This window comes from Leopardus geoffroyi, chromosome C1, assembly GCF_018350155.1.
Source record: "Leopardus geoffroyi isolate Oge1 chromosome C1, O.geoffroyi_Oge1_pat1.0, whole genome shotgun sequence".
In the NCBI taxonomy this organism is placed as follows: domain Eukaryota; kingdom Metazoa; phylum Chordata; class Mammalia; order Carnivora; family Felidae; genus Leopardus; species Leopardus geoffroyi.
Genome location: NC_059328.1, coordinates 161,706,017 through 161,727,766, shown reverse-complemented (window position 1 = coordinate 161,727,766; position 21,750 = coordinate 161,706,017). Strand labels below are relative to the sequence as shown.

At 43.2% G+C, this 21,750-nt stretch overlaps 1 protein-coding gene across 10 annotated transcripts in view; it reads right to left on the bottom strand.

The window, feature by feature from the left end:
* RAPGEF4 (Rap guanine nucleotide exchange factor 4) overlaps positions 1–21,750 on the bottom strand; it is a 292,801-nt gene that overhangs the window by 53,648 nt on the left and 217,403 nt on the right. For all 10 annotated transcript variants that reach the window (XM_045480213.1, XM_045480214.1, XM_045480221.1 and 7 more), the window contains 6 exons: positions 15,186–15,270; positions 13,138–13,198; positions 10,800–10,876; positions 10,213–10,359; positions 8,058–8,173; positions 2,042–2,130 (listed from right to left, as the gene is read on the bottom strand). In XM_045480213.1, coding sequence (XP_045336169.1) covers positions 2,042–2,130; positions 8,058–8,173; positions 10,213–10,359; positions 10,800–10,876; positions 13,138–13,198; positions 15,186–15,270 — 575 coding nt within the window. The remainder of the gene's footprint in view (positions 1–2,041; positions 2,131–8,057; positions 8,174–10,212; positions 10,360–10,799; positions 10,877–13,137; positions 13,199–15,185; positions 15,271–21,750) is intronic.

Here is a 21,750-nt window from a genome sequence, read left to right as displayed (position 1 = left end):
ACATCTTCGACCATTCCCCAATGCTTATCTTTGTATTTAAGACCCTGTAAGATCTTAGACCTTATTCTTAGACCTTGCCCTCTTCCTCCTACTTATGTATATGATAGTCTGGCAGAACCAGACCGCTTGATGCTCCTTGCCCATTTCTAGGTCAGCACTAATGTCCTTCAGTATGGAAGGCTTTGTTCCCAGTCTCTAGTCACTAACCTCCAGCCTTCCTGCAGGGCCACTTCAAGGCTATATATTCTCCATGACACTTTGCCTCAGCTACCCTCAGCTAGTCCCCTCCTGAAGCACTGGCCACATTCTGCCTTATGTTCAAGTTATTTGCAGATTCCTTTATGTCCTCTAGCAGGTTATAAACTTCCTGAGGACAGGAGGGTGACTTTTTTCTTCACCTTGCCCAGTTCAAAGCATCCAGCTTTGTCTCTGCCCAACAAGATACTCAACAGATATTGAACCGAAAATGAGTGCCCTAGAGTCAGAGATCCTGGCTTTTATATCCACTACTCCCCAATTAATTTGCTACACAAGAAAGCAAATCTCAGATAATCTATTTATAAAATTAGAAGCTGGAATGAAGAGATAAAATAAGAAGTAAATCAGTGGCAAAATACTTTTAGGAGATATATAATAATAATGATGACTTTACCTTGAGTATATTGCAGAAGTGATGGAACTGGGCTTTGAATTATTACTAAATATTTGAGATAAATCTTTGAGTTTCTTTTAGTGATAAATGTTCTTCTTTGGGCTTAATATGCTTAAAATATTAACCTATTATTCTGAGACAGGCCAGTAAGACAGGATTTTTTTTTTTTAAACTTGAATATGGGTTGTTCCAAAGTCATGTACGAGATGGTAACCAAAATGGAGAACGATATCATAACTCTGAACACTCAGGTTCAGTGGTGAGATTCATCTCATTCATCCTCGAATCTCTGTGTCTTAGTCAACAGGATTGTTTCACTGTAAGGTGGTATTATGAGTTGAATTTTGTCCCCCCAAAAAGGCAGGTTGAAGTCCTAACCCTCCATACCTACGAATGTGACCTTATTTGGAAATAGGGTCTTTGCAGATGTAGTTAAGAAGAGGTCATTAGTGTGGGCCCTAATTCAATATGCATCTACAAAACAAGGAATGCCAAGGATCGCTGGCAAACCACCAGAAGCTAGGAGAGTGGCATGGAACAGACTCTCCCTCACAGCTCTCAGAAGGAGCCAATGTGCTGTCACCTTGATCTTGGACTTGTAGTCTCCAGCACTGTCAGAGAATAAATTTCTATTGTTTAAGCCATCTAGTTTGTGGTACTTTGTTATGACAGCCCTGGGAGACTAACAGGTGCTGGTGTTTAGTTACACCCTGGGGCAGCCCAGGGTCCAAGCCTAAGAATCTACAACCACAGACAGAATCATTTAACTCTCAGCTGGAACAAGGTTGTGCCTTTTAGGTAGACAGCTTCAAATTCCTTATGGAAATAGATAGGATTTGAGTTATTAACTAATGGATGTCTATGAAAGTCTATTCTTTTTTATTATTTTTTTTTTTTAATTTTTTTTTTCAACGTTTATTTATTTTGGGGACAGAGAGAGACAGAGCATGAACGGGGGAGGGGCAGAGAGAGAGGGAGACACAGAATCGGAAACAGGCTCCAGGCTCTGAGCCCTCAGCCCAGAGCCCGACGCGGGGCTCGAACTCAGGGACCGCGAGATCGTGACCTGGCTGAAGTCGGACGCTTAACCGACTGCGCCACCCAGGCGCCCCGAAAGTCTATTCTTAATATGTATAAGACTGAGCCATCTACAAAAGACAGACAGAATTTGAGCAGGCAGAGGAGGGTCCGAAAGATTGTTCCCTGACTCAGCCACGCAGGAATGCTCTTCTAATGTTAATACACATAACTCCCCTCTAAAACTGTTTGGATACACATACTGCGAATGAATTCAGGATTTTTGTTGTTGTTGTTATCTTTTTTGTTTGTTTGTTTTTACAGTGCTCTGAATGGATTTAATGGACACACAAAATTGTTCTCGGTGTTTACCTGTTGCTTCATTTAAAGCTGGCTCAAGGCGTATTGTTTCTAGAAAATGCTCTAAAATTTTTTCAGGTGTTCCTGACATCACAGTATACCTGGATAAGAAATAAAAACATCATCAGTTTTTCAAAAGTGGGCAAATCATTAATGAATGACTTTTCACATATCTAAGTTTTTTGTGTGTTTTCTGTTTTGTTTTCGTTTACTTATTCCTTGTTTGAGTCCCAGAGAACCATTATGACTTAACTTATGGCCCACATTCTCCTTATGGTAAGAGAGACCATGTACCTTGCCAAAGCCACACAGGAAGATGATGAAAAAACCCTTCACAAATTGAAGTAGTTACTAAAACGTTATTCTTTTTTCCCTACATGGAACTGAAGTAAACTTGGAGAGCGGCTCTAGCAGGCTGGGAACTGAGAAGCTTCAGCCTTGCTCCAAGGGGAATGGAAAGGAACATGTAAATCACAGGGCAGTTCGGGTCAGGCAGGGGGAGCTGGCGAGGGCAAGTGACAGTAAACTAGGTTACCCATATATGGGTTATTTGTAGCACAATCTCGGTCCCACATTGGATTCCCCTGCCTATTTCTGGAATGCTCTGTCTCTCCCAACTGTACACTGGTGTGTGCTTTGGAAACACAGCTAAGAATAAAACAAGAGAAAGGAAAACAAAACCCCAAACGCCACGGAGCAAACAAACTCCAGTAGCATCTGGATAGGAAATAAATCAACACTAGAAAATCCATAGATTTATTTCAACGTAAAATGTATATTATTTGGGGGTAGGGTGTGTTAGTCATTATTTCAGAAGATCCATCCGTGGGTTTCATCAACCAACAGGACAGGATTTATTTTTTAAACTGAAAATGTGGGCTATTTCAAAGTCATATCGAAGATGGTAACAAAGCAGTGAATGAAACCACAGGCAAAATACATTAAGGTGATCTGGGCACTCCTATGCTAAAACTCAGACTTTGCTTTTCTGCTTGGAATTTCACATAAAGCAAAATGATGGGAAGAAAAACAACAATGAAAAACAAATGTTCAGAAAGCAGTGGTATGATTCGGCTCCAGGAGGACTCAGATTTCTTTGTCTCCTCACCAACACTCTTTCCTTGCCTGTTTGAGACCTTGGAGGAAGTGTGCTTAGATTCCAAGAACATCTCTAATGTATTAATCCTCAAGGTCTTAACCTCCTGCCTGAGGGAGTAAAGAAGAAGCAATCCAACATATAGCCCCACGCATGTGAGAACAGAGACTGAGTGAAACAACTCTGGTATTGAATGAGTAGCAAATGCACTCTACCCGGATGGTAAGGTGACCATTAGTTAAGACTATTCTATGTGTGCATGCTAGTGTGTGTGTGCACTCAGGACCAAAAAGAAGCTGAAGAGTTAAATCTTTGAGGAAACCTGACTTTGGAGCCTAGAGGAAGAAAGGGGGAATAGGAAAAAAAAGATCTATTTTAACCTCACAAGTATCACCCCTTTCTCAAAATAAATAAGGCAAAAGACAAGGGTTTTACCTCTCGTAGGCAATGGCTATTTGAGGAAAGGAGAGGGTGTATCGATAATGGCCTTGATCACTTAAATGGAGACATCCGCTGAGTTCATTCAATAATTCCTGAAATACCTGATCCTTGGATAGTACTCTCTAGGCAAGCTGGAAGATGGGTGGCATTGACCACATTAATAAGGAATCGGGCTGGAGAGGGCATCAGCATCTGTTGAGTGTTTCCTACGCCCCAAACAGCTAGGTGGGCACTGAACCATGTCGTCATTGCTTATTCCTGCTAGTTAAATATTATCTTCATTCTGCAGATGGAGAATCTGCTGGGCAAGGGGAGGCAGCAGGCCTATGGTCACAGAGTTAGTAAGTGCCAGATCTCTGCTGTGAGCCTGGTCTGGCTTCGGAGCACAAGCGTGTGTCTTGTGGCCCGGCTCTGTCTGTGCCCCAAGACGCTTGTGGCAGAGGGTATGTCTAGGTACCTGGAGCTCATTCTGAAAAGGAACTTGTTTGTGTCTGAAAACAAGTTTTATTTAAATAAGATGATAAATACATTACACAGAATGCCAGTGACTTGTATTTGGCATGGCACTGGGCAGTTGTTGCTAGCAGGCTGTAAGCTTTCTGGCTGGTTACATGATGGGTATTTCAGTTTGAAATGTGTTCCCTCCTCAGAAGTTTAACTCTGCCGGGTTGGCTTAACATTCTGGTGCTCTTGGTTCGGACATCCCTTAGCTAGAGTATTTATGTCTGGCCACAAAGAATGAAGACCGAGGGGGCAAACCAAATTTCCTATCACCTCCTTAGAGAGAAGTGACATCTCTGCCCACCTCGTCAGTCTCAGACACCAGATCTTGCTTTTGCTACCAAGGGCTCCCTCTAGTGGTACAGCTGCTGTGGCTGCCTTAGCCCATCCTCTCCGTCCTCAGCTCCACAGAGGGCAGTACAGGTGTTGATATTCTTAGGTCACGGAACTCTGAAGAGAAAGAGCCAGGGAGTTTCTGGCCAGATGTAGCCATCTGTGAATTTGTAGCCCTGGGCTTGGCTGAAACACCATATTATTGCTTTGTTTCAGGCTGGACACTGCCAGACACCCTCTGCTTGACCTCTGTTTAACTGAGGGACTTGAATCCCAGACAGCACGGCTTTTTTCAGTTTATTTCATGAAGGAGCTATTCTAGTCCAAGTTAAAAAGAAGCCCAAATTGATTACATTATCCAAGCTGTGGGCTTTTAAGCCTGTGACAGAAAAATCTGTTCCTAATGCCAAGTCTGGAAATGAGGACACTTCTATCTGCACCTAGAACAACAACGACAAAGGATGGAGGGGAGGAGAACCTAAAAGAAACTATCTTTCTGCAAACAGGACGAACCTGAGCAATTGGGTGGTTGATAGTCTAAGGAAAAAGCAACACAGTAACTAAAGCAGGAGCAGTCCCTTTAAATTCTCTCTTTCCTATTAAAATCACATAACCACACAGCAGAAGATAACCAAAATGGTAAATGTTTGAGAGCCTGAGATAGTTTATTCAGCATGAGAAACACTGTCTTGATATTGATGTTTTAATATCACACTCAGAGTTGAGTGGCTTGGGCAGTCAGGCAGCTTTGAAAATTTAAAATGTATACATGAAAAACTGTTCTGGATTTCTCAGGGGAAAAGTTAATCAGAAAAACAACATTATGGGGCACTGGGTGGCTCAGTTGGTTGAGCGTCCAACTTTGGCTCAGGTCATGATCTCACAGTTTGTGAGTTCAATCCCTGCATCAGGCTCACTGCTGTCAGCGCAGAGCCCGTTTTGGAGCTTCTGTCTCCCTCTCTCTCAAAAATAGATAAACACTTAAAAAAAAAAAAGAAAAGGAAAATAACATTACTATTGGCACCAATGTGATGACCCTCTTTGAGTTCAAAAGGGATGATGTCTGAAAAGATGGAGGCCCTATATGTTCCTGAAGTTTAAGTCTACCCGCAGACATCGTTGTTGGCATATTGTCAAAGTTATCCAGAACATCAGGCCAAAATTCACTTACATGGTGCCGTGCCCCCTTTAACTCTGGTCTGGCATGAGAAAGCCCGACATGGAAAGAGACCCCTCGAGAGAATGACTTTTTCCTCTTCAGGGAGCTGATCTTGCCCAGCGCATTATTTTGTGCTGACGGACATTTCTTAAAGGGTGCGCTGTGAACATGCACACGGTTTTGAATTATATAAGAAATCTGGATCGGTCTACAGAACACAGAAAAGGAGATGTAACGGAAATCAGATCCAGGCCTAAAATAAACTGAATACATGGGCTTCTCCTCTTCTGTTCCCTTTAGTTTGATTTCATAAGAAAATCTATATTTGGAAGGCGCTCTGAATGGACTATGTTGTAACAAGCAAACGCTTTTGATCATTCCCCCGCGGTATGAAGAGGTGAAAGAAGCGGGGCGTCCGGGGGACTTCGTGGTCAAATGTTTCAAGGTTAAGGAGAATTTTCAAGGCTTACTTTTTCAGGTGGCAAAATTTTCCTGAGACATCTGAGGCATTATTAGAGAATGCAGATCTACACTGTAAAATGCTCCAGATATATTTAAGCACACTAAAGAAAATCAGTGGGGAGGGACCTAGCCTTTGCATTAAAAATATCTTCATTCTCGTCTTCCATGGGCTGAACGGATAACTGTTGAAAACATTCGTGAGAGAACATTTTCAAGAATGGGTAGCAGCGGAAAAAAAAAAAAAAACATGAAGAATTCTGGATGGCAGTTTACAGATTTGGAAGTGAAAGAACAGGTTTTTATACGGTCTGTTTTATGTCAGCCCTTTTGAAACATATTGGTTTGCAGTGTTTACACGATAGTGTTGAGGATACAGTATTTACGCACCGTATATTGCCATAGTAAGCTTCATGGCTGAAGGGAGAAAAGCATTGAAGTTGTCAGCTGGAATTGCTGCCAGCTTTACCATTACAAGCTTTGTAATCCTGGGCAAGTAGCTGGCTTCTCTGAGCCTGCTTTTTCCATCGGTAAAAAGGAGTGTGTAGTCAGGATTAGATACAACACGCAAAATATATTATGGCTACTCAATAATATTCTATTTCTTCCCACCGTCTTTGAAAATACGTTGATTCATCCAGATGAAAATGTCTGAGCTTTGGGCTTTGAGTCTAAACAATAAAAATTCATCCGTTACCGTGCGTGGCCTGATTAAAGGGAACATCCCATTTGTGTTGCAAACAAAGGAAAATTACTTGGGATGCATTCTTTTTCAACATATTATTTGGTGACACTTCTTTGGCTACAGGATTGGTGTTTTTGTTATTCTAAGATTGAAAATTAATCTTTATTTTAAAAACAAGATTCTGCAATCTTTCACAATTTCTTAAAGCTACATTTCCTTGTTCTCCTGTCTTACTATTCAAGTGTTGGTACATTTGATGGAAAAAAGCCTCATGTAAGAAGTTGAAACAAAAGGGACGCCTGGGTGGCTTAGGCGGTTAAGTGTCTGACTTCAGCTCAGGTCATAATCTCGAAGTTCGTGGGTTCAAGCCCCACATCAGGCTCTGTGCTGACAGCTCAGAGCCTGGAGTCTGCCTCGGATTCTGTGTCTCCCTCTTTCTCTGCCCCTCCCTTATTCATGCTCCATCTCTGTCTCTCTCCAAAATGAATAAACATCAAAAAAAAACAACAACAACAACAAAAAAAAGAAGTTGCAACAAAAGATGGAATGGGATATAGGCATACTGAAAGAGGCTCAAGTTAAATAGAGAACCAAAGGGCGCCTGGGTGGCTCAGTTAGTTAAGCATTTGACTCTTGATTGTGGCTCAGATCGTGATCTCACAGTCGTGAGATCGAGCCTCGCGTTGGGCTCTGGGCTCTGCACTGGGCATGGAGGCTGCTTACGATTCTCTTTCTCCCTCTCCTTCTCCCCCTCCCTGCTCTCTCACTCTCTCAAAGCAAACAAACAAAACAAGACACCCTGGGAGCCTAAGAAGTGTGAAGCGAACACCCTTTTGATGTTAGCAGTATCGAGTACAGATGAGGCCAGATGGATGCTTCTAGACTGCAATCCACAGACGGTCTTATATTTGAAGTCTGGGTTCCTGCCAAAGATGCTCATTCTGGTAACAAGACGAAAACACTTCTCAAGAAATCCTACATGTGAAATTCAAATACCAAAGGTTCTTATCACCTTGGGGCCTACCTATCCTCTGTGTGGCCTGGCACTCCTATTTCCATTGTTCTCGCCGCCTTCTGTTCCAAAGCTATCACAGTTGAACACTGTATGCAGAGAGTGTCCTTAGCGTAGGGGGAGAGTATCCTCTGAATTACTCCAGGCAGCACCAAGCTCAATGCAGTGCCAGAAATGGATACATTATACTCCACAAGATGTGTGATTAGTCAATAGAGAGAAAAAAAGTCACACACACTGCCGTCTTCCACAAAAAAGGAGAGCATGCTATTGTAGAAATGATGATACCATGTGAAAAGGTTAATCATAGTCTGGCAATTGCAGTGTTGGATGCAAACCTACTTTTGCTGAGGCTGTGAGTTTCCTTGATTAGAAGCCCTGTTCCCTGCTGGGACCTTCTCCAGCACCAAGACATCTTGGTCATGTTCTTTAAGTCTGACTGTATTCGCCTCAACGTCCTGCAAATACAAATTACACCACATACAGATGCTGCTGTTTTCTCAGACAATGAAAAAAATTTCAAATGCTTCAGAAACTCATTTGGTGCTTGTGATGCTAATTGTTGCATCTACAAATTAAGTCATTTTCAAAGTCAGGGCTGGAATGGTCAGAGATAGGACCAGATGAGGTTTGAGGCATATGGTTTTAAAACTCTGCTTTTACCCCAGATTCAGAAAAACAACCGAGTAGAGAGGAGTGTGGTTGTTCTGTGAGAAACCTTTCAGAGAGGGTGGCGTAACGGGAAGAGAGGGGAGCAAGTACACTTATCCTCAGAAAAATATGTAGCTTTCTTCTGAGGGCGTGTCATTTTCATAGGCATGCACCTTTTCTCTCTCATCAAAAGATTCTGTTTATTTTTTTAAAAAATCAGCTCGAGGGGCACCTGGGTGGTTCAGTTGGTTAAGCGTCTGACTTTGGCTCAGGTCCTCGTCTCACGGTTCATGAGTTCGAGCCCCACATTGGGCTCTGTGCTGACAGCTCAGAGCCTGGAGCCTGCTTCGGATTCTGTGTCTCCCTCTCTCTCTGCCCCTTCCCCACTCATGCTCTGTCTCTGTCTCTCTCAAAAATAAATAAACATTAAAAAAATCAGTTTGAAATGTGTTAAAAACATTTTTCAGTTATTTTGAATAATTTTATAAACCGTATCAATGATAATGATCCTAACCTGATTCTTTCCAAGAATTTTTTTTGGCCAAGTGTAAACTCCATGTGTGTAAACTTCAAAGAGTTACTAAAGTTTACCTCTAAATTTCAATGTCATTTGAACAATTAAATTAAAAATCTTGACAGACTTTTTTCATCATTTGGTCCCCATTTTAAAAGAGATAAGTCGAATTCCGTGAGGCATTTTTTCCCTATATTATTCAATGGTATAATTTTAAATTTAACTTTTTTGCATTAAGGGAACACATTTCTAAGACAAACTTTGTTGTCAGAATCTTGTCCCCAAAGGCAAAGGCTTAAGGCCATGTGAGAATAGGTGTTCATACATAAGGAACGGAGAATGACATTGTGAAGCATCGTTAAGTAAGGCTGAACGTACCAGTAACTGCATTTAGAACTTCAGGGTAGGATAGAGAAAGATGCTAAGGCTGGGAGAGACAGAGAAGAGAGTGTGCTCAGTGTAGGAAAAGAGCAAAATGACCCTAGAGGAAACAGTCTCCCAGAGTGAACTCTAGCTGGGGCAGGCTGGACTGCAGGCCACCTGAGAGGTCAGGGCTGACGGAAGACTGTCATCTTCCCTAGTAGTCCACAGACAGTCTTTCTAGGGGTTGTGTGTGTGGGAAGACCAGGGACCATCTCTTCTCATCCTCACCCACTCTCACAAATACTTTATTGAACAAGCTTTGAGTAGGCCCATCTGCAGAGCCAACTTTAAGTGCAATTTCACGTCTCTGTCACCCCAGTTATTCTTCGCCTACCCGCTAAAGTTTGAAATTCCTTTAGTATGAATCAAATTGACATGAAGCACTTGAAAATGCTTGATTGGAGTAACCATGGGTGACGTTAATTCCCACTAAAATGTAATCACTCAACAAGTGAGGAGAGGATGTGATGATACAGGAAAGCTTCAGATTTGGGAAGACATTGGAGGTGGAGACTAAGAAAGTCTAGGATGGAGAAAGACCTGGGGAGTGAGGTAGGAAAGGACACAAAAGGGCAAGCCTAGAATTGCCAAAGAGAAATGGCTCAGACTTTGGCATTTGGCCAAGGCAGTCCCTATTTTTTTTTTTTTTTTAAATTCTCATGGGCCAGTATGGGTGTGTCCAATTTTTGGTGTGGCACACGTGCCATATTGGCAGCTTTACTGGAATATCACCCTTGGATCCCAGAACGCACACCAGCACACTGAACATACCAGGTTTAGAACCAAGGCTCTTTGTTCCTAGAGCATTCAGTAGTCATAGTACCGCTCAGTTAATACCACACTCTGATCTTTGCTGGTCTGGCAAAAGGAAAAGTGGGATACTTCTCAGCCACACTGCCTTGGACTCACCCTCAGGATCCGGTTGAAATCCTCCTTGTCCACTCTTAAGAAATGGCAATTATCTTCTCGCAAGACGATAGAAGCAGCTCTTGGGGCATCGTTCACTAGTGCTAACTTGCCAAAGTCATCCCCCTCATGCAGGGTACAGACCACACCCTGGAGGGAGCAGAACATTCAGATGAACAGGATCCCTGAATCTGAGCAGACAGCCACTCACCTCATGTCACAAGACCCCCTTTACCCAAAACACTGTATATATAAATGGACTGCGCCAGGGATGCCAAAGGAGAGTTACAGAATTAGATTATAATGTTTTATTTTTCTTTCATTTAGTAATATGGGCTATGGCCTAACTAAAATGTACACATTTAATGTATTTATTTTAAATTGATACAACATCTATAAGGAGATAAGCCCCAGGAAGTTCAACTCGAATGAGTATAATAATTTAGATAATCTGTGACTGGAGATGCTGTAATGTCTTTTCTACACTGAGTAACAATGTTGTTGCAGGTTTAATTGTAGCACTTCCATACTTAGAGCCACACTAGTAAATGGAGCATAATAAAGTTTCACAAAGAAAAAGATATATATACCTTGCCATAAATGACTACATTCACTGATCCTTTTAGAATAATGTACCAGGAGGTGCCTTCTTCCCCCTGGTTAAACACTAGACACAAAAAGATGAAAAGACTTATGACAAGAATAGAAGCACATCAATATAAATTACAGCTTATCAAATCATCATTTTTAAGTCCCCAGAATTATACATTTACTCCAGAAGGAAAAAAAAAAAGTCACTGGCAAATACTAACTTATTCAGGTGGAATGGTATTTCCTTTTCTATAGAACACGAAAGGAACGTAGATACCACGCTACTTGCTAGGCTCTAAAAGGTATGGATTTACTATTGAGCCATGTGCCAGCAATCCATTTCTTAAAGCGATAAATACACTTTCCCCCACAGTCCATCAAAACTTATTATGCTATTGAAAATAGTTTTTAAAAATTTTTTTCAACGTTTATTTATTTTTTGGGGGACAGAGAGAGACAGAGCATGAACGGGGGAGGGGCAGAGAGAGAGGGAGACACAGAATCGGAAACAGGCTCCAGGCTCTGAGTCATCAGCCCAGAGCCTGACGCGGGGCTTGAACTCACGGACCGCGAGATCGTGACCTGGCTGAAGTCGGACGCTTAACCGACTGCGCCACCCAGGTGCCCCTGAAAGTAGTTTTTAAAAGTCATCTTCACGCTAGTGTGTGAAGTTTGAAAACGTGCAAATCAGCACTACATACTGTTTATGGATACGTGTCTATATGTTACCAAAAAATGAGTTGTGATAACACTCACTGCACATAGGGTAGGAATTACCTTGGGGAGGGAAAGAAAACAATGAGATAAAGGAAGGAACAAGAGGGCTTCGTTTGTATCTATAATTTCATTCTTTAGAAAATATGAAAAGATAGTATCATGTCCATGTTTGATGAAGATAAAAAAAGGTGCTGGTAATAATCTCTATTTTTTTTGTTGGAAATACTTAAATATTTCTAATAAAATGAAAACAATCAGTAAGTCTGAGTGAAAAAAAATAAATGAGAAGTTAAGTCATCAGTGATGATAAAAATAAAAAATCTTAAAGTGAACTATTAAAATGTAAAGAGAAAACATTCTTCCTAAAATTAATATCCATGTTAGAAATACCACTATTGATGACTGGAAGTAAAACATTTTGAAATGTAATCTTTATGACACTTTTTGCTTTTACGATTCATGTTCCTGCTTCTTTGACTAACACAGTCTGAAGAAAGAACAAGATTTTCCAAAGAACCTCTCTTGAAAAGTTAACAGGTGTCCATTTAAAAAAGCGTCTTATGGGGCGCCTGGGTGGCTCAGTCAGTTAAGTGTCCGACTTCGGCTCAGGTCACGATCTCATGGTCTGTGAGTTCGAGCCCCGCGTCGGGCTCTGCGCTGACAGCTCAGAGCCTGGAGCCTGCTTCAGATTCTGTGTCTCCTTCTCTCTCTGCCCCTCCCCCACTTGTGCTCTGTCTCTCAAAAACAAATGTTAAAAAAAAAAAAATTTAGAATGAGCAAATATCTGGACTTGTAAATTGCCATTAAAATGTATGGTTTTTTAAAAAAAAATAAAGTGTCTTATGTTTCACTCAATTTAAAAAGTGTCAGTTTAAATGGAACGGACGTTTTTCTTTATTGCAGAACTTTGAGAACCTTAGTATGCTCAGGTGTCTTCTGACTCTCCAAGGGAGATTAGAGAAAGCGGCCTTTCCTGCCTTGAGTAGACCAGGAGCCACGTTTACCAAGAAGGATTTTGTAGAACTTGAGGAAAAGGACGGCTTAAACGATTCTGTTCACATTTACTAATATCAAATTGGAACGTCTTGCTTCCAAATGCCCTCACAGAACTAAACAAGTTGGGTTCTGAAGAGATAAGAATATATTAGCCCTGCATTGGTATTTGGGGCAAAGAGTTTCTCTCAGGCTCGGAACCGGCAGAGCAAGTGAGAGAAGAAAAACCAAGCAGGGCGATTCGTCACTCTAACTAGGGATCTGGAGAGGCAGACTTGTTCTCTGAAAATCAAACTGAAGTGAAGCTGCGTGAAAAGGTCCTTGTAGGGTCCTTCCTGAAGAGCAGTGACTTCACCCCACCCTCTTTAAATACTGCCTTGAGTCAGCAGGGAGCCAGTGGAGACGCAGGCTGCCAACCGCTACCAACCTGGTACCAGAAAACCCTAGGGCAGCATAATAACAGGCGCATGCTGGGAATAGTCGCGAGGCTCGAGAAACTGAACTGCCACATCATGTCCTTCCAGGTCTGACCTGGCCCCCCAAGAAGGAAAGCATTTGCAGTCAGGTTCCCATGGCATATGCTCTTGAGATGCTCGCCAGGCACAACGTCCCATTACGTTCACTTACACACGGTTCCTCCTTTGGCATGAGACTCAAAAATGAGAACACCTGCTAACTCTCGTTTCACCTAGAAGAAAAAGAGAAAGAATTGGGAAAGGCCAGATTGGGGGGTGGGGTGGGACTTGTTCTCCTGAGCAGTGCTGAATGTGCCCTTCTGTTCACACAGCCATTTCCCACTTCGCTAGCTGCTAGTCTCGTCTAGAACCACTTTCACCAAATTTGCCACTAGATTCACTTATTTTTGGGAGAGCATAAGCAGGGGAGGGGCAGAGAGAGGGGGACAGAGGATCCAAAGCAGGCTCTGCACTGATAGGCTGACAGCTTGATGCGGGGCTCAAACTCATCAACCGTGAGATCATGACCTAAGCTGAAGTCGGACGCTCAACTGACTGAGCCACCCAGGTGCCCCTACCACTAGATTCGTAAGGCTCTGACAAAAGCTATCTTATAAGCTAATTCATTCAAAACAGTCTCCCCAGAAACCATTTAAAACGTGGCTTCACATGTATGAACTAGCTAATTTCTCTGCCAGTCTTCCATCTTGGGTGAGAATATCATCGGACCCTGCGGCTATGAGAGGCTCTTCCTTGCATCACACATACTACATCACCACACACACACTGGAAAATTCAAATGAAACTTCAATGTGCAGGCAGATTTATATTCCTACATAGCTAATTGTTTTAAAATCCTAAATTATGGTTGCAAATCTTGGCTCTAATTCCCTAAGAACAAAGTGACCTCAGAATTTCCCCCAGTGCCTGGGTACCTGGGGTGTGAGCTAGAAGAGGAGACTCCCCATAGTCCTTTCAATTCCACCAAGCTGAGCAAGTCACAGAAGGGGCGTGCTGGGGACCTGGAGTGCAGGCAGGGAAAAGGAGTCTCCCCTCACTTCTGTCTACAGCATGAGCTCATGATACCTACAAGGTGCAGGGGCACCCCAGCTGAGGCGCCCAGGCACTAGACCTATCCCCACCTCCCACGGACAGAGTGAGGATGACAAGGGCATTGGTATGTGGGAAGGGTGGCTGGGCTAGACTACACCCCTGAATGCCCTATGTAGGTAGGTGAGCAAGCTTCTGGACCCACAGTAGTGCAGCAGGAGAAGGATGGGAAGGCAGCTCCAACTGAGTTGAAGGGGGAGGGGTTTGGAGCCCTTCTGCTTGGAGCTGTGGCAAGTGCCTCATTGCTCTCGGCAGAGACCTGACCTCTGCCCCCAGAGAAAGGACCACAGATATTGCTACCATGCATGTGGTAGCATAATGCCAGCAAGTAAGCTGGGAATGATAGGCAAATTAGGTATGTAGATATTGCTGAGGGGCCTCAGAATATGATCTGTGAATATTGAAACAACTTCTATTTACTATTATTATTGAATTATTAACATATAGGAGACTTGTGCTACCTGGAAAACACATTCCTATATTTCTTCTATAGGAGGACATATTTCTGTCCCTATTCAGAGCCAAATTTCTGTCCACTGCCTTCCTAAATAACTTCATCATGTAAAAGTTCAGAGTCAGACATAGCCATTGGGCCATTTTTCACTAATGGGCCCTGCTACTGTGTCCTAACATATCTGAGGCAATGTTTCCCTGAACCTTCTGCTTCCTTCTCCATAGGGCAGCACACCTGGGCAAAGCCGGCCCTGTGGGCCATGACAGGCCATCTTGATTTTTCTCCTTCCTCTATATTTCATGGAAGGGTCTCAGAGTTCCCCTTAAGGCCTGGATCTCTTGTCAAAGTGTATCCAAGATTCCAAGATTCAGGTTTTGAAGAATGAAGTACATTTTCCAGTCTTACTCACTCGCTCATACTGCTTCAGGGTTTAGGGCACATGAACAACTACTAACAACATGGTAGCACTTGATCCCATTTGGGGACTATTCTTGAGTGTAACTTCCTTTATGTCTCATGAGAGAGAGTAGGCATGATTTATGAAGAATTCAGGCATTCCTTCACCACCACCCCCATGCCAAAATACACTCCTTCATTGCTAACAGTGCATTCAACACCTCCCCCTCCCGAGCATGCTCAACAAGGAGACGACCTACTGTTGTAGAAAGATGGGATAAGGCCTTAATGTGAATGAGCTCTTCATAGATAATCTCTAGGTCATCCACGGTCCTCTGGCCAGGTCTACAAAGAAAAAAGTAAGAAGAAAACAAAGAAAAAAAAGTCATCACAAAAGCTTGAGATATAGAAATGGATTCAGTAATGTGTTTAGGGATTTCCTAGGAGAAATCTCTATGAAAAGACTTTGACAGAAGAAAAGATCCTGCCATTAGAACCCCTAAAGGGATTTTTGAATTGAATGTGTTCCTTGATGGAAGAATGTGCATAGTCCTCTTCCCTTCCAATCTGAGGGAGGAGCATCTCCACTCACATTGTAGTTGGCTAACTTATCTCTCACTCTGTAGATGATTGCTCTAAAAAATTGCTTGTCATTACCATCAGAATCAGTAACTGCAAAACTCGTCTTTTAACGCAACTAGGAACAATTGATTTCATTAGCTGGATGACTGATCCAAATTCCTTGGGATCCTGTGTGATGTCTTAGCCTAACAGAATAATGCTGCTGTTACTATTGTTTCAGATGATGTAACATGTTTCTAGACAGGACTCAAATAGAGGATTAATGTAGACTCAACATTTTCTTACTTATCCCTGAAGAAGTGAGGGCATGAGATGAGCAGAAAGCAAACAGCAGTGTCTAGGATTAGTACTAAAGGGAAAGAAGGAAGGTACACACTCTCATTTCCCCAAATCTGTTCCATGGATGACAGCTCTTTCGTGAGATGTCAATCAGTGTATGGGTTTTTTTTCTAGAAATTATGTTTTTAATTTAAATTGTTTTAAACTAGTATCCAACAGCCTGCCTTTGAGGATAGAATATGGAAGTGTTATGGACGTTTTGGCATGGGAGGACTGAGTGGATTCCTAACCATCTTTAATGTGCGTGACTATTCTGGAATCACTAGTAGTGTTCAATTACACACCAATGATAATCAATACGACTGATCAGTAATTTGGGTGTTCTATTGCTCCCTGCAATATAAGGAACCCTGGCTAATGTGTTTTTGAAACTTCAAAACAAACAAAGGGGTGATCAAATCTCAAAGAGCTATGTGGAAGGACAGGCAGCATTTACTTTCCGCTAACTGTTGCAATCATGTATGTTACCTGTTCTGTAACCATCAGTCTGTTTTCTGTATTTTGTCCTGAAATTCCAACAATTTATGATATTACTCAATGTTACTGTATGTTAAACATTTAAACCTTAATGAGCTACTGATGGTATTTCATCCTTAATTGCATTACATTTAAAAAGTGTTCCTTGGGGGCGCCTGGGTGGCGCAGTCGGTTAAGCGTCCGACTTCAGCCAGGTCACGATCTCGCGGTCCGGGAGTTTGAGCCCCGTGTCGGGCTCTGGGCTGATGGCTCGGAGCCTGGAGCCTGCTTCCGATTCTGTGTCTCCCTCTCTCTCTGCCCCTACCCCGTTCATGCTCTGTCTCTCTCTGTCCCAAAAATAAATAAACATTGAAAAAAAAATTAAAAAAAAAATAAATAAAATAAATAAAATAAAATAAAAAGTGTTCCTTGGTCGGATAAATTTGGGTGTGTTGGAGTACGGAACACAGCACTGGATTTTGAGTATGCAGATCAAGTTTTAACCTCAGTGCAACCACTCAGCAGCTATGCGGCATCAGTCTCAGTCTCATCCGCAAACTGAGGACAATACCTTCCTGAGAGAGACGCGAGAGCCAAGGAAATAGTGAATGTGAAGGTGTTTGCGTATTTAAGTGGGAAAAAAACAGCAAAGTGATTTTCAAAGCTCAAACCCTTGTTTAAGAAGTTTTAAACAGGAGCACCTGGGTGGCTCAGTCAGTTAAGTGTCTGACTTCAGCTCAGGTCATGATCTCATGGTTGGTGGGTTCGAGCCCTGCATTGGGCTCTCAGCTGACAGCTCAGAGCCTGGAGTCTGCTTTGGATTCTGTGTCTCCTTCTCTCTCTATCCCTCCCCCACTCACTCTCTCTCTCTCTCTCTCTCAAAAATGACCATTAAATTTTTTTTTTAAAAATAAGGTAAACAAACAGATAAAGTATATATACTTTCACAGATAAAGTATAACATGTGGGCCAGCAAATTACATCTAAAACTTAGTCATTGGATAAGCAGTTTGAGCAATCAAAACTTAATTGTGAATATCCTGAAATAGTTGATTGGGTTAAATAATTTTGCTGCCATATTATATATCATGTAGGGAGTTGATCAAGTGGGACTAACTGGAGGAAGAAAGCTCTATGCATACCTTGCACATTACCTTCTCAAGGGCAACTTTGATGCGAACAAAAGAATATGGTATCTTTCTCTTGTAGCATCAACAGAGGATGTTTCCTAATCCTGACTATTCAAAGGTACACGTACTAAATCTGTGACCCAGGGGGATGCCAGCCAGCTTTACCTCCTGTGAAGGATCACCACTGAAGGACACAGCTATGCACCAATCCAGTGCTTCAGGGCAGATCTCAGACAGTATGGGACCCAAAGATACCGAAGTACCGAAGAAAAAACTATGGCCATGGGAGCCAGCCCTTCTTAGTAAGGGGCCTAATCTACTACTTGACTTAGACATGGGGATTTTGAAACTGGGACCCTTGGGGATTTAAAAGTCAATTGAATCACCCCAGCTGATCTACCACGATAGAGGCAGCTAATGTGAAAGTCTCAGGTAAGCATAATAGGATTATGGCTCTTCAGCATGAGGAGCGGCCCTGCTGTTCCTGCTACTTGACATCAGCTGCAAATAGCATGGACCCTCCTAGAAGCTTGGCTAAAAGGGAAAACAGTTGCCAAGTCTCATTCTCACCTGCATGGGGAGGAAGAAAACTCAGCTGGGAAAAGAAAAGGTTAGAATATATCTCCAAAATCTCGACAGATTCGAAGTTGGAAATCCATTCATTGTGGAAATCCAAATCAATGTGAAATCCATTCTGATCAACTCTTATGGCATTAGAATCTATAAATCCTATTATATTAAAACTGATTGTGTATGCCAACTATACTTTGATAAAAAATAAAATGAAGGGGCTCCTGGGCTCAGTCGTTTGAGCGTCTGACTCTTGACTTTGGGTCACGTCATGATCCCAGGGTTGTGGGATCGAGCCCTATGTCTTGGGATTCTTTCTCTCCCTCCGCCCCTCTCCCCCGTTCATGTTCTCTAAGATGAAAAAAAAAAAATGAAAATGGTTATATTTCATCCAAGAGTTAAAACGTATAATGAAGAATGCTGTCCAGTCCTCAATGCAGCATATTGCAAACTCGACGCAGTGGTTCAAGGTTGCCCTGTGAGCCACGCTAGGTCGTCTTAGGACCTGCATCAGAGTGTGGGAGAGGAGAAGTGAAGACAGTGACTCTGAAGAATTTCTGAAATCTCTTCACCGCCCTGCTGCCCCACACAACTGAGCACTGCCTGGAGCTCCACTTACCCCTTCCCCTCCCCGCCACCTACCACCCCCACCCCCCCCCCCCAATTATTTCCCAGTGTCTTCTCTGGTCTGTTATTCTTTTGTTTACTGCCATTAGCTCTGTGCTCAGTGTGTTCTACCTTCTCTCCCTGGGGAAAAAGACAAAAAAACCCACCTTTCATTTATGTAATGCTGACACCTAAATCTTTATCTCCAAACAGACTTCGTTCCTGAGCTCCCAGAGTTTTCTGGCCACCTCCATCTCCTCCTAGATAAGCCGTAGGCACTAAGTGTGCTCCCTCATCATCACACAAGGATCTGTGAAGCCAGATCTCAATCTCCCACATCTTCCAGACGCATTCATCTCCCCTCTCTTCACACCTTACCTCATGGCTCTGCTCTCTGCTCCAGCCATACCAGACATCTATCTCTGTATCCCTCCAAAATGCTAGGCTTTCTCATGTCTCCAAGACTTTCCACATGCTCTTTTCTTTGCTATATCTTTTTCTGCTGCAAGCCCAACTCAGATGTCATCTCTCCCAGCTAAAATTGGTTGTTCAACCCTTATGCTTCCATGGCACATGGTCCTGCTGCTGTGGTGATTACAACATACTGTGAAGAATGCTCTTTGTTTAAATATCCATAACTCTAGTCTGCTCTTTTCAAGAGAAGCAGCATGGGGCGCCTGGGTGGCGCAGTCGGTTAAGCGTCCGACTTCAGCCAGGTCACGATCTCGCGGTCCGGGAGTTCGAGCCCCGCGTCAGGCTCTGGGCTGATGGCTCAGAGCCTGGAGCCTGTTTCCGATTCTGTGTCTCCCTCTCTCTCTGCCCCTCCCCCGTTCATGCTCTGTCTCTCTCTGTCCCAAAAATAAATAAACGTTGAAAAAAAAAATTAAAAAAAAAAAAAAAGAGAGAAGCAGCATCTGGTAGTGCAAAGGGCACTGGGTTGGAAGCAGAAACTGGACTGGAGATCTAAATCAGGAACTTCCTAGGCATGTGATTGGTGTAATGCCTTGTTTCTGCATCTGTAAAATGGGAATAATTAATAGGATTGTCATAAAGATCACAGGAGTTAATATACGCAAAGTATTGATATATTGGAAATAGAGCACAAGTGCAGGATGGCATTATCACCAGGGTGGATGTTCAATATGAATGAAGACACATGTTCCTACAATTCATGCTGAACTGAGGGTCTACCCAAGGGAGAAGGCAGCAGTATTATGGACCAGTTCTTGTTCTGTGCCCAAGGGAAATGGGGGCTTATGCTCTGCCATCCTTCCTATCAAAGGTCAAGTAAGATGACGTGCCCATGACACAACTCACTTTTGATATGGCACACGTTTGTGTCATGGCAAATCGTTCATCAATAATGAAGGAAGGAGATAGGGTGAAAATATTGAACCTCATCTCTTACTCCAAATCCCACAAAATGATAGAAAACACTTATTTTCTATAGGATTATAGATTTGATTCATCCAGCTGTGAGGAAGAAATTACCACGTTAGACCAGCTGAAGTCACTCACTAAATCAAGATCAGTGGCAGCTTGGACAGAGGTGACCACCCAAGACCAAGTAGCACCTGCAGGGCTCAGCCCTTTTATGGCCTTATTTTTATCTACCATGCTAACGATCTAATTGGAAAGGTATTTTATAAAATTTTTAAATGTTTGTTCATTTTTGAGAGAGAATGAGAGAGAGCATGGGCAGGAGGGGGGTAGAAAGAGAGGGAGACAGAATCCCAAGCAGGCTCCGCACCAGCAGCGCAAAGCCTGATGCAGGTCTTGAACCCACAAACCGTGAGATCATGACCTGAGCCGAAGTCGGACGCTCAACCGACTGAGCCACCAGGCACCCCTGGAAAGGTATTATAAAATCCAAAACAGCACTGAAAACAAACAAGCATCACCATCACCACAAACCACATAATAGTACTATGGGCAGACAGAGTTTTAGGAATTCTTGGGTGACAGAGAACAGATAGGGATAAAACGTGTGAGAAATGACTGGAAGTGGCCACAGCTCAATATTCACAGAAAACCACCACAGGAGGAAGACAGCAGATGAGATAAGGGCAGGACAGGGTCAGAGTGGTTCATCAAAAGACTGCTTCTTTCGGGTCAGTGGCCTCTTTTCCCAGGCCCCACAGTGAGCAGTGGGCAGTGGCAGAGTTTATTGCCAGGCTAAACCTTGAGACCTGCTCTCTAAAACATGCCCGGGGAGAAGCCTGAGAGAGAAGCCCTGGGCCCTCCTGCCGGACACAGAGGAGGAAAAGGAGTAGCAGCTCTCCCAGGAGCAAAATACCCAGAAAGGCCCCATTCCTGGGAAATCCTCCTTAGTTTGGCAACTAGTGGGAGGAAGAGGGGTGGCTTCAGCTTGCCTGCTCCCCCACGTGCCTCTCACAAAGCAAAGCCTGCCAGGAAACATGGCCTCCGCTGCCTTCAGGGGCAGCTCTGATGGGGATGCAGACCACACCTACACAGAAATCCATGTGGCGGCTTATTCTACCCCCTGGTTCCCCATTCAGCAATAGCCACTCCGGAGAAGTAAACACTTCCCTGGGGACTTGCTGGGTGCTGTGGAGAAACCCATGGCAGCTGTTTGAAACAGGATGGAACAAAGCTTAAAAACAGTTTAGTCTCTGAGTCCTAAATAACATTCAAAATGAAAGGAAAAAAAAGAAAAGAAAGCTACAATCCTGTGGTCTAAAGCGGTCAATGTAATCATGGGGCAGGCCACAGTTATTTGGCAATCCACCCAGGTAGCAGTGAACTTTTTGGTTCTGTTTACAGCCAATGTTTTAATGAGGTGAGAGAAGCTAGGACTGCAAGGTGTGAGGGGACTTACTCTAAAAAATGAGTATATTCACAGTCAACAAAGCAATAAAAGCATTTGTGAGAGGTTTGCCACAAGCAAACTCACTGATGTTTCAGGGGGCCTTGACTTGTTGCTGGGACTGAAAGTTGAGGGAAGTCCCAGGGAGGAGGTCAGATGGAGCACGGGTGGCCAGCCTATGCCCATGAAGGTGGATCACAATCCGAGCCCCTCTCCTATCCCAGGTGGATCTTCCGGATGGAAAGGCAGCCCAGCCTCTCCCAAGGCCGCCAGCTCGGAGCTGCTGTGCCATCTAGTGTCTCAGAGAAGATTCCC